At 39.9% G+C, this 11,966-nt stretch overlaps 1 protein-coding gene across 7 annotated transcripts in view; it reads right to left on the reverse strand.

Annotated features, from left to right (window-relative positions):
* The window catches only part of OCA2 (OCA2 melanosomal transmembrane protein), a 257,288-nt gene that overhangs the window by 53,613 nt on the left and 191,709 nt on the right, over positions 1–11,966 (reverse strand). For all 7 annotated transcript variants that reach the window (XM_030840343.2, XM_060301520.1, XM_030840342.2 and 4 more), the window contains 2 exons: positions 4,181–4,240; positions 3,438–3,542 (listed from right to left, as the gene is read on the reverse strand). In XM_030840343.2, the coding sequence (XP_030696203.1) occupies positions 3,438–3,542; positions 4,181–4,240 (165 nt within the window). The remainder of the gene's footprint in view (positions 1–3,437; positions 3,543–4,180; positions 4,241–11,966) is intronic.

Below are 11,966 nucleotides of genomic sequence, written 5' to 3' on the forward strand. Positions count from 1 at the left end.
GACTGTGGCATCCTTTGTTTACTGATATTTGGCAGGCAATATTTTATTTCTCATGTTGATTGCAACTGTTGTTTGAAATGCAGATACAACCATGTGCATTACAGATAGAAAGATCCCAACTAAAAGACTTAGGAATAAAATCAGCACCATCCAAGCCAGTTGGAGGATGAGAGTTATCAATCAAAGAGAAATCAGAAAATAACAGGGAAAAAAGAATCAGAAAAGAAAAAGCATAATAAATGCAAAACCTTAATAAAATAGTAGAAATAAACTCAAGTCTGTCAGTCAACACAATAAATTTAAACATGTTAACCAAAAGGGAAAGAGTAAAGGGACAATGTAGGTAATTAAATAGTTAATCCTATTAGGGGATTGTAAGTAAAGAAAAAGTATGGGAGACTTCTGTAAATTAATGATCACTCAAGAAAGCAGGTTTGCTTAACCACAAAACCAAGCTTAGCAACAAAACCACACAACAGAAACATGAGACATGCCCCAAAACAATAAAACAATGGTGGCATGAGACCCACATCCTGCCCAGTGAGCTCAGTAAGTTAAGAATTCTTAGGACATTCTCCATTGCACACACTATAAACAAAAATATAAGGAAAAGGTGACATTATACTAAAACCTGAGATGATTTACAATTTTTAACATATGTTACTGCCTTTTTGCTCATTTCCATTGCACCATGACAGTCCTGGCCTGAACATGTAGGGACAAGAAAACTCCCCTGCCCAACCTGGAGGAAGAGCTGATGATGGAAGTTTGATGTCTACTCAAGAATGAGGAAGAAGATGGTCTTGTCCCCCTTCCCACTTTTCCTTTAATTATAAAACTGGAGCCCACTAAGTTCTTGGGTGCAGCACCCTCTTGTAAGCCTCACAAGCATCCTATTATAATAAATCACTTCTCATCTATCACTTTGTCTCTCACTGAATTCTTTCTGTGCTTTCTGAGCTCCTCAGAGCCCCCTGAAATGCCACCTAGCAGTTTCAAAACTATTCTCTTAACAGAGATGATCTGCTTGGAATTTTAAAAATCCATTTGCATGTTGTTTTAAAAAATACAACTAAAAAAGAATTTAAAAAACAATTTAAAAAAAGGTAGAAAATAAAGAATTGGAAAAAGATAAACCAGGCAGAAGCTCAGAGCAGAGATGAAGAGAGACCTTACACAGTGTGAAAGAAACCACCATCCTGAAGAGATACAGATAATGAACCTCTAATGCCTAATCTGACTGCATAGTACTCATAAAAATGTATTGAATTGTCTGTTGAAATAGATAAACCAGTAAAGTGATTTGCTCTATCAGAATTGATTGATTAGAGAAAGAAGGAGTGAATCTAAAGAAGCTCTAACAGTACAGTCAATGTGCTTGTACATGTGGGCATGTGCAGAATTCTGCTCTCACATGGGGCAAACTGGCCACATACTAGGTCAAAGGGGTGTCTAAGTATGAAATCCTACAGACCACATCCCCTGAACGCCACAAAAATGAGAAAGAAGTGGCAAAAAAGACAGCCAAGTGAAAAGAAGGGAGGAAGGGAGCAAGGGACAGTGGTGCAGACCTAAGTGTCTGCCCAGCTCTCTGTGCTGCATACTTCCCAGGACCCTGCATCTGGACAGGGCCATGTGTCCACTTCTCACCCAAGGACTGTGACAGGTCACTTCTGATGCCACTTCCAGACTAAGGCAGAAACCCAAGTGGCCCTCTTCTGATGCAGCCATAGTGGATATCATGTGCTGACATGGTAAATTCAGGTGGCAGAGATCTGTGGGCTGCAGGAAGCTCCATGCCATGCAGCTGCTGTTTTGGTTTCTCAGGAGTTAGTTTCCATACCATGTTGACTCACACAAACTAAGATCTTTCTTTTAATCCCTTCCACAGTGATATGCCCCAGATTTATGAAGGTAGCTCCCTCAGGAAAGGTAAGGAGAGAATGATATTGGGGTTGAGGGAAGGAACAGAGAATGTTACGTTCCTCTATAATGTTTTATTTCTTAAAAACAAAACAAACAAGAAAACCTGAGGCAGAGGGAATAAAACTTTCCTCATTTTGGGTGGTAAGTGTACTGATATTTGTTATCCTACCCTCTATGATTCCTTTGATGTATTTTTTAAATTTAAATTTTGAGTAATTATTAATATTTGGGGAAGAAAAATACCAAAATTGTCATATTTTTAGAAAGTAGAGGAATCTAAATTTTCAACAATAGGGACCATTTTGTTCAGTCCAAGAGAGGGTCTGGGTCCTGAAACCTGGAAGCCCCCGAGAAGGTAGAGTGCATCAGCTGTGAGCATGCAGGGCCTCAAGGAAGCACAGAAAGGTTTGCTGATGAAAGTCTCTGGGCTTCAGCTACATAGGGTTCAGATGCACGGGGTCTTCTACAGAATCTATTTCAACTAAGAAAGGGATTCACACGCAAGCTGACCTGGCATCTCAGAAGCCCAGGGCTCTGCCGCTTTAGCCTGCCTGAGAGGTGCTGCTGCCCCTGGCCCTCTGCAGGACCACAGTAATGACAGCACCTGCTGAGCAGTAACAGCACATTCAACAACATCCAGATGACTCTTCTAACTCAGGGCTTCATGAAGAAATAATGATAGCCACAGAATTAACTCAGAATTACCAAACGCAGACCCTGGAAGGACAATAGCTAGGTAACTGGAGCACCAATGCAGCAGACACTGTGATTCCAGGCAATGCATGGTGACATAGAGCCCCAGTCACCCTAAGGTCCTGTGTGAGAGGAGTGGCCCTCAAGGTCACAAGAACAAGAGATAAGTCTCCTCTATTGAGAATCCAGCCATGAGGAGTGTTCATGCATGCCCATCACACCTGGGATACCAGGTGCTGTGACAGGACCCGAGGTTCCTGTTCCCACCTTTATGCTGTCATACCAGGCATTCACAATTCTGCCCTAAGTTGAGCAATCAGTGACGTCAGAAGACACAGCAGGAACAGCCCTGTAAAAGTCCTCTAATATGGACCCCCTAATCTTGACTTGGGTCAAGATCACACAGAGAATTCAAAATCTTATCCAGGCCATAGCACCAGAAGCTACCCCAGCCAGTTAGAATAGCTTCTGCATTTGTCAGGAATAAAGGATGAACACCTTCAACCAGCCTCTGTCTTTGGTGTCTTCCAATTTTCTTTGAAAAAAGAAAGAAAGAAAGACTGTCTTTTCCATGAGAGGTGGCAGCTCCCAGTCGGACTGACCCTGAAACAACCAGCCATCCTGGGATTCACTGACCACAGCAGCTGTAGGCCTCAGCTCCCAGCTGCTGCCTGGGATCAATCACATCTGTCCCCTTAAACTGTGAGTGCAGTAAAGGGACAGGGCTCATTCTCTGCTTCTTCTGGAAGGAAGGGTGAGTCCAGGTTGTGTGCAGGTGAAACCTAGGCCCTCATCACATGGAGGAGACTGTGACTCACCATGGTAGCAGTGAATGGTATGTTGTCAATCAGGGACGATGCGATGGCTGAGACCCAGACCACCAAGATGATGGCAGCTGCAAGGCGCTGATCTTCTGGGACCATCTGGAAGGAACAGATAAGAGCAGGGCAGTGTACCATAGCTACATAGATCATACGCACTGAGGATCTGATGCTAGGACATGTGAGACTCAGAAGGGACCACAGGGCTCTTGGTCCTTCCTCTTCCACACAAGGAGAGCAAGGGAGACCCAGGTGTGCAAACAGGACCAACTGGGCTTTCCCGACCCCTACCAGGAGCCTGGACCAGGGTCTACAAGTAACTGAGAGGAGTGACTCCCAATCATGCTCAAGCCAACCAACCCTTGGGGGCTGGGACGGGGTGGGGGGCAGCAGGTCCAGTGTTCCCATTCCTGGTGGGACACCAGGTGACACACTGGTCACACTGACCTCACTTCCCGTGTGGTGACCCTAGGCTGCGACCTCTGTGCATCACTTACTGAGACTGCTGTCTCAATTCTCTCCTTCCCAGAAAGTTTTTAACTAAAGGCTAATAGCAAAATTGCAAGCATCTGTAATTATATATTCTTTGAAAAAGTCTCTTTTCATCTCTTAGCTACACAAGATAAAATAGGTTCCCTGATATATTTTTTAATATAATTAATGTGACCTATTCTTGCCAATTTAAAAGAAAATCAAAGGAATAGTGGCTGGAGCACATTATATTGCAGTATTTAATGTACCTTTATTAGCAAAGCAGTCTGTTCTCCAACATACTCTATTAAGTGGAGATGTGCCAATGCCTAGAAGAAATAGAGGTATGATAAGAATCAGTTTAAAACTGAGAATATATCAAATTTTTAAAAACATGTCTTTAAAATGAGAATAAGTGAACATGGCGCTCTCATTTTTTTAATAAAAGATCAAACACACAGTCTATAAATAATTTACTATCTTATATGCACACTGAAGATTCATTGAGAAGAGCACAGTAGCAGAGGCAGGAACTTCTCATTAATTTGAGTTAATATCCATGTTAAATTTACATTTGGATGGAAGGCCATTTCTTTATTTTAAGATCACTGTATAGGAGTACTGTTCACCTGTACGTAATGAAATGTCTCTCCGTATAGAATGTCTTGCAAGTAAGTTTCATTTCAAATTCCTTTTTAAAGCTAAGCATCACAGAGTTTCAGAAGAATATAAAGAAAATGCATGGTTTTCATAACTTTCAAAGAAACGTCTATTTAACTGAAGCATGTACTATTTTCATAGTACTAGACAGATTCCAAAAATTGTGTCCAGAGAAAGGTAGGAAAGAAGATTAGATGGAGATATAAGTTCAGGAGCCATTCTGCTCAGTCTTCCCACTTTGTTCCAGCTGAGGAGGAGATCTTCTGCTGTCCATGACAGATCCCAGACAGGAAGCACTGAGAGGGAACCAGACATGGGGGTGACATAGCTACCTAGCACCTCTCAAATGTGGACTTTTCACTGTGATGTCATCATAATGAATGATTACAAATACTGAAAACATCAGCTTGACTATGTTTAAAAAAGAAAGTCAAGACATGAGGAAAATACAAATAGCCAATAGATACTCCTTTATAAAATGACAAATGAGATAACTATGTAACATCTAATTCTATCAAATCTAAAGTTGTAAATATATAATATATACTCTACACTTCAGCAAACTAAAGTTTATATGTAGCTGAAGATTATATGCATCACTTGTCTCCTCCATCAATTTATATAGCGAAAAGATGATTGTATAATACGATGTAAATCCCTCACAATATGAAACATAATTATCCTTCTGTTGCAGTGACTAGTTGCAAAAAGCTGGTTCAGCAGTGATCTGACATCCCTGTTCCACTGAAATTAGACAAATACAATAAATCAATGCCACTACTTTTTTCAAAATGAGGGACTAGGAGGTCTTAAGGTCCCTTCTGCAGCTAAATAAATAGACCCTGGATAAAACACACTTTTAGGGCATTACTGGATTAGCAAGACAATGTAATGTTTTCCAAGGAATCTCCCTTCCCATGAAAATATTTCTTGCAGCTGGCTGGGAGCTGCAGACTTGAATGGCAAGGAAGGATGAAATTGCCTTGAGCTTGATGCCAACCAAGGGCTGAAGTCAGAGCACTGAGGTGTGAGCAGCAGCAAGGTTGTAGGCTGAAACAGGGATTCTCACACTGCACTGACAGCCTCGAAACAGGCTGAAAAAATTATCCCCTGGCAACCAGCAGAGGCAAACAAAAGAAGTTTCTGGAAGAAAGAACCCCAAATGTAACCTCTCAAGAGTCCCACAGATTAAGATCAAGTAACAAAATTATAATCTAGGGTCATCAAGAATGCAAGAAGACAAGTAACATGAACAAGAGCAGAAATAACCAAAACAGATTTGGATATACCACCAACATGCAAGAGTGAGAATCCACAGGTACTGGATATAGTAGAGGAATTTTGTTTAAAGAAAATAGAGTTGAAGAGTGTAAGTAACAATTAATGTTTGCCCTTGATGAGTTAAGAATATAAGCTGTCATCTCTAGAGTAAACCACTAAAAGATAATGTAACTGCCAAGAAGTGGGAAATCAAATTTAACATAACCCTTAATCAACTCAGATAAGGGAGAAAAAAAGATTGAAGATAAAAATATACAAGGTCAGGGAGGCCTTCAAGATGGTGGAGAAGTAAGACGTGGAGATCACCTTACTCCCCACAAATACATCTATATGTGGAACAACTCCTACAGAACACCTACTGAACTCTGGCAGAAGACCTCAGACTTCCCAAAAGGCAAGAAACTCCCCATGTACCTGGGTAGGGCAAAAGAGAAAAGAAAAAACTGAAACGAAAGAATATGGGTGGGACCCAAACCTCTGGGAGGGAGCTGTGAAGGAGGAAAAGTTTCTACACACTACAAAGCCCCTTCACTGATGGAGATGGGGGCTGGGCAGGGTGGGGGGGCAATTCCGAGCCAGGGAGGAGAGAGCAGCAACAGGGGTGCAGAGGGCAAAGTGGAGAGATTCCTGCACAGAGGACTGTTGCCGACAAACACTCACCAGCTCAAGAGGCTTGGCTGCTCACCCGCTGGCTGGGGCAGGTTGGGGCTGGGAGCTGAGGCTTGGGCTTTGAAGGTCAGATCCCAGGGAAAGGACTGGGGTTGGCTGTGTAAACACAGCCTGAAGGGGACTAGTGCACCACAGCTAGCTGGGAGGGAGTCCGGGGAAAAATCTGGACCTGCCTAAGAGGCAAGAGACAATTGTTCTGGGTTGCATGAAGAGAGGAGATTCAGAGCACTGCTTATACAACCTCCAGAGACTGGCACAAGCCATGGCTATCAGCACAGATACCACAGACAGGCTGGAACACTAAGGCTGCTGCTGCAGGCACCAAGAAGCCTGTGTGCAGGCACAGGTCACTATCCACATATCCCCTGCCCAGAGCCTGTCCAGCATTCCACTGCCAGGGTCCCGTGATCCAGGGACAACTTCCCTGGGAGAACACACAGCACGCCTCAGGCTGTTGCAACGTCATGCCGGCCTCTACAGCCAGGGGCTCGCCGTGCCTTCCATACCCATCCCTCCCCACAAGCCTGAATGAGCCAGAGCCACCTAATCAGGTGCTACTTTAACCCTGCCTGTCTGGCCGGCAGGGAACAGATGCCTTCAGATGACCTACATGCAAAGGTGGGGCCAAATCCAAAGCTGAACCAAATCCAAAGCTGAACCCCAGGAGCTGTGCGAACAAAGAAGAGAAAGGGAAATATCTCCCAGCAGCCTCAGGAACAGCAGATTAAATCTCCACAATCAACTCTATGTACCCAGCGTCTCTGGAACACCTGAATAGACAACAAGTTATCCCAAAATTGAGGCAGTGGACTTTGGGAGCAAATGTAGACTTGGGGTTTGCTTTCTGCATCTAATTTGTTTCTGTTTTTATGTTTATCTTAGTTTAGTATTTAGAGTTTATTATAATTGGTAGATTTGTTTAATGATTGGGTTGCTCTCTTCCTTTTACACACATATATATATATATGTATATATATATATATTTCTCCTTTTTCTTTTTTTGTCAGTGTGTATGTGTATGCTTCTTTGTGTGATTTTGTCAGTATAGCTTTGCTTTTGCATTTGTCCGAGGCTTCTGTCTTTTTTTTTTGTATAGCTTTTAGCACTTGTGATCATTGGTGGATTTGTTTTTTGGTTTGGTTGCTCTCTTCTTTCATTCTTTTTTACTACTTTTTAATGTTTTAAATATTTTAAATTTTAATAATTTTAATTAATTTATTTATTTTTTATTCTCCCTTTACTTTTGAGCCTGGTGGCTAACAGGGTTTAGGTGCTCTGGCCAGGTATCAGGCCTGAGCCTCAGAGACTGCCTGGGCCCATTAAATATCAAATGGCAAAAACTCTACCAGATATCTCCACCTCAATGTTAAGACCCAGCTCCAGTCAATGACCAGCAAGCTACAGTGCTGGACACCCTATGCCAAACAACTACCAAGCCAGGAACACAAACCCACCCATTAGCAGAGACACTGCCTAAAATCATAATATATTCACAGACACCCCAAAAAATACCACCAGACACGGTCCTGGCCACCAGAAAGGCAAGATCTAGCCACATCCACCAGAACACAGCACCAATCCCCTCCACCAGGAAGCCTACACAATCAACAGAATCAATTTTATGCACTGGGTGCAGACACACAAACAACAGGAACTACAAACCTGCAGCCTGCGAGAAGGAGACCCCAAACACAGTAAGTTAAGCAAAATGAGAAGACAGAGAAATAATACAGCAGATGAAGGAGCAAAGTAAAATCCCACCAGTCCAAACAAATGAAGAGGTAATAGGCAGTTTACTTGAAAAAAAATTTAGAGTAATGACAGTAAAGTTGATCAAAAATATTGGAAATAGAATGGAGAAAATACAAGAAATGTTCAACAAGGACCTAGAAGAACTAAAGAGCAAATAAAAAAAAGGTGAACATCACAAAAAATGAAATTAAAAATTCTCTGGAAGGAATCAATAGCAGAATAACTGAGGCAGAAGAATGGATAAGTGACCTGGAAGATAAAATAGTAGAAATAACTACTGCAGAGCTGAATAAAGAAAAAAGAATGAAAAGAATTGGGGACAGTCTCAGAGACATATAAGAGAACATTAAATGCACCAACATACGAATTATAGGGTTCTCAGAAGACGAGGAAAAAAAGGGACTGAGAAAATATTTGAAGAGATTATAGTGGAAAACGTCCTTAATATGGGAAAAGAAATAGTCAAGCAAGTCCAGGAAGCACACAGAGTCCCATACAGGATAAATCCAAGGAGAAATACACCAAGAAACATATTAATTAAACTATCAAAAATAAAATACAAAGAAAAAATATTAAAAGCAGCAAGAGAAAAGCAAAAAGTAACATAAAAGGGATTCCCCATAAGGTTAACAACTGATCTTTTAGCAGAAATACTGCAAGAGAGAAGGGAATGGCAGGACATATTTAAACTGATGAAAGGGAAAAACCTACAACCAAGATTACTCTACACAGCAAGGATCTCATTTAGATTCAACGGAGAAATTAAAATATTTACAGACAAGCAAAAGCTAACAGAATTCAGCACCACCAAACCAGCTTTACAACAAAGCTAAAGGAACATCTCTAGGCAGGAAACACAAAAGAAGGAAAAGACCTACAATAACAAACCCAAACCAATTAAGAAAAAGGTAATAGGAACATACATATTGATAATTATGTTAAATGTAAATGGATTAAATGGTCCAACCAAAAGATATAGACTGGCTGAATGGATACAAAAACAGGACATATATACATGCTGTCTACAACAGACCCACTTCAGACCTAGGGAAATATACAGCCTGAAAGTGAGGGGATGGAAAAATATATCCCATGCAAATGGAAATCAAAAGGAAGTTGGAGTAGCAATTCTCACATCAGACAAAATAGATTTTAAAATAAAGATTATGACGAGACAAAGAAGGACACTACAAAATGATCAAGGGATCAATCCAAGAAGAAGATATAACAACTGTAAATATTTATGGACCCAACATAGAAGTACTTCAATACATAAGGCAAATGCTAACAGCCATAACAGGGGAAATCAACAGCAACACAATAATAATAAGGGATTTTAACACCCCACTTTCACCAATGGACAGATCATCCAATATGAAAATAAATAAGGAAATGCAAGGTTTAAATTATACATTAAATCAAATGGACTTAATAGATATATAGGACATTCCATCAAAAAACAACAGCATACAATTTCTTCTCAAGGGCTCATGGAACGTTCTCCAGGATAGATCATATCTTAGGTCACAAATCAAGCCTTGGTGTATATAAGAAAATTGAAATTGTATCCAGTATCTTTTCCAAACACAATACTATGAGACTAGATATCAATTACAGGAAAAAAACTGTAAAAAATACAAACAAATGGAGGCTAAAGAATACACTACTAAATAACCAAGAGATAACGGAAGAAATCAATGAGGAAATCAGAAAATACCTAGAAACAAATGACTTTGAAAACATGATGACCAAAAACCTATGGGATGCAGCAAAAGCAGTTTTAAGAGGGAAGTTTATAGCAATACAGTCCTACCTGAAGAAACAAGATACATCTCAAAAAACAACCGAAACTTACACCTAAAGCAAGTAGAGAAAGAAAAACAAAAACCTCAAAGTTAGCAGAAGGAAAGAAATTATAAACATCAGATCAGAAATACATGAAAAAGAAATGAATGAAATGACAGCAAAGGTCAATAAAACTAAAAACTGGTTCTTGAGAAGATAAACGAAATTGATAAACCATTTGCTAGACTCATCAAGAAAAAAAGGGAGAAGACTCAAATCAATGAACTACAAATGAAAAAGGAGAAGTAATAACTGACACTGCAGAAATACAAAGGATCATGAGAGACTACTACAAGACATATATGCAAATAAAATGGACAACCTGGAAGAAACAGACAAGCTTTTAGAAAAGCACAACCTTCTGAGACTGACCCAGGAAGAAATAGAAAACATAAAGACACCAATCCAAAGCATGGAAATTGAAAGAGTGATTAAAAATCTTCCCATAAAGAAAAGCCCAGAACCAGATGGATTCATAGGCGAATTCTATCAAATATTTAGAGAAGAGCTAACATCCATGCTAGTCAAACTCTTCCAAAATATAGAAGAGGGAGGAACACTGCCAAACACATTCTATGAGGCCACCATCACCCTGATACAAAAATCAGACAAATATGTCAAAACAAAAAGAAAACTACAGGCCAATACCACTGATGAACATAGATGCAAAAATCCTCAACAAAATACTAGCAAACAGAATCAAACAGCATATTAAAAGGATCATACACCATGATCAAGTGGGGTTTATTCCAGGAATGCAAGGATTCTTCAATATATGCAAATCAATCAATGTGATACACCATATTAACAAACTGAAGGAGAAAAACCATATGATCATCTCAATAGATGCAGAGAAGGCTTTTGACAAAATTCAACACCGATTTATGGTAAAAACCCTCCAGAAAATAGGCATACAGGGAACTTTCCTCAACATAATAAAGGACATATATGACAAACCAACAGCCAACATCATCCAATATGGTGATAAACTGAAACCATTTCCACTAAGATCAGGAACAAGACAAGGTTGCCCACTCTCACCACTCTTATTCAACATAGTTTTGGAAGTTTTAGTCACAGCAATCAGAGAAGAAAAAGAAATAAAAGGAATCCAAATCAGAAAAGAAGAAGTAAAGCTGTCACTGTTTGCAGATGACTATATGTATATGTATATGTATGATACTATACATAAAGAATACTAAAGATGCTACCAGAAAACTACTAGAGCTAATCAATGAATTTGGAAAAGTAGCAGGATACAAAATTAATGCACAGAAATCTCTTGCATTCCTATACACTAATGATGAAAAATCTGAAAGAGAAATTAAGGAAACACTCCCATTTACCATCACAATAAAAAGAATAAAATACCTAGGAATAAAGCTACGTAAGGAGACAAAAGACCTGTATGCAGAAAACTATAAGACACTGATGAAAGAAATTAAAGGTGATACAAACAGATGGAGAGATAATACAAACAGATGGAGAGATATACCATGTTCTTGAATTGGAAGAATCAACATTGTGAAAATGACTATACTACCCAAATCAATCTACAGATTCAATGCCATCCCTATCAAACTACCAAGAGCATTTTTCACAGAACTAGAACAGAAAAGTTCACAATTTGTATGGAAACACAAAAGACCCCTAATATCCAAAGCAATCTTGAGAAAGAAAAACAGAGCTGGAGGAATCAGGCTCCCTGACTTCAGACTATACTACAAATCTACAGTAATCAAAACAGTATGGTACTGGCACAAAAACAGAAATATAGATCAAGGGAACAGGATAGAAAGCCCAGAGATAAACCCACGCACATATGGTCACGTTATTTTTGATAAAGGA

The sequence above is a fragment of the Globicephala melas genome, chromosome 7 (assembly GCF_963455315.2).
Source record: "Globicephala melas chromosome 7, mGloMel1.2, whole genome shotgun sequence".
Classification (NCBI taxonomy): domain Eukaryota; kingdom Metazoa; phylum Chordata; class Mammalia; order Artiodactyla; family Delphinidae; genus Globicephala; species Globicephala melas.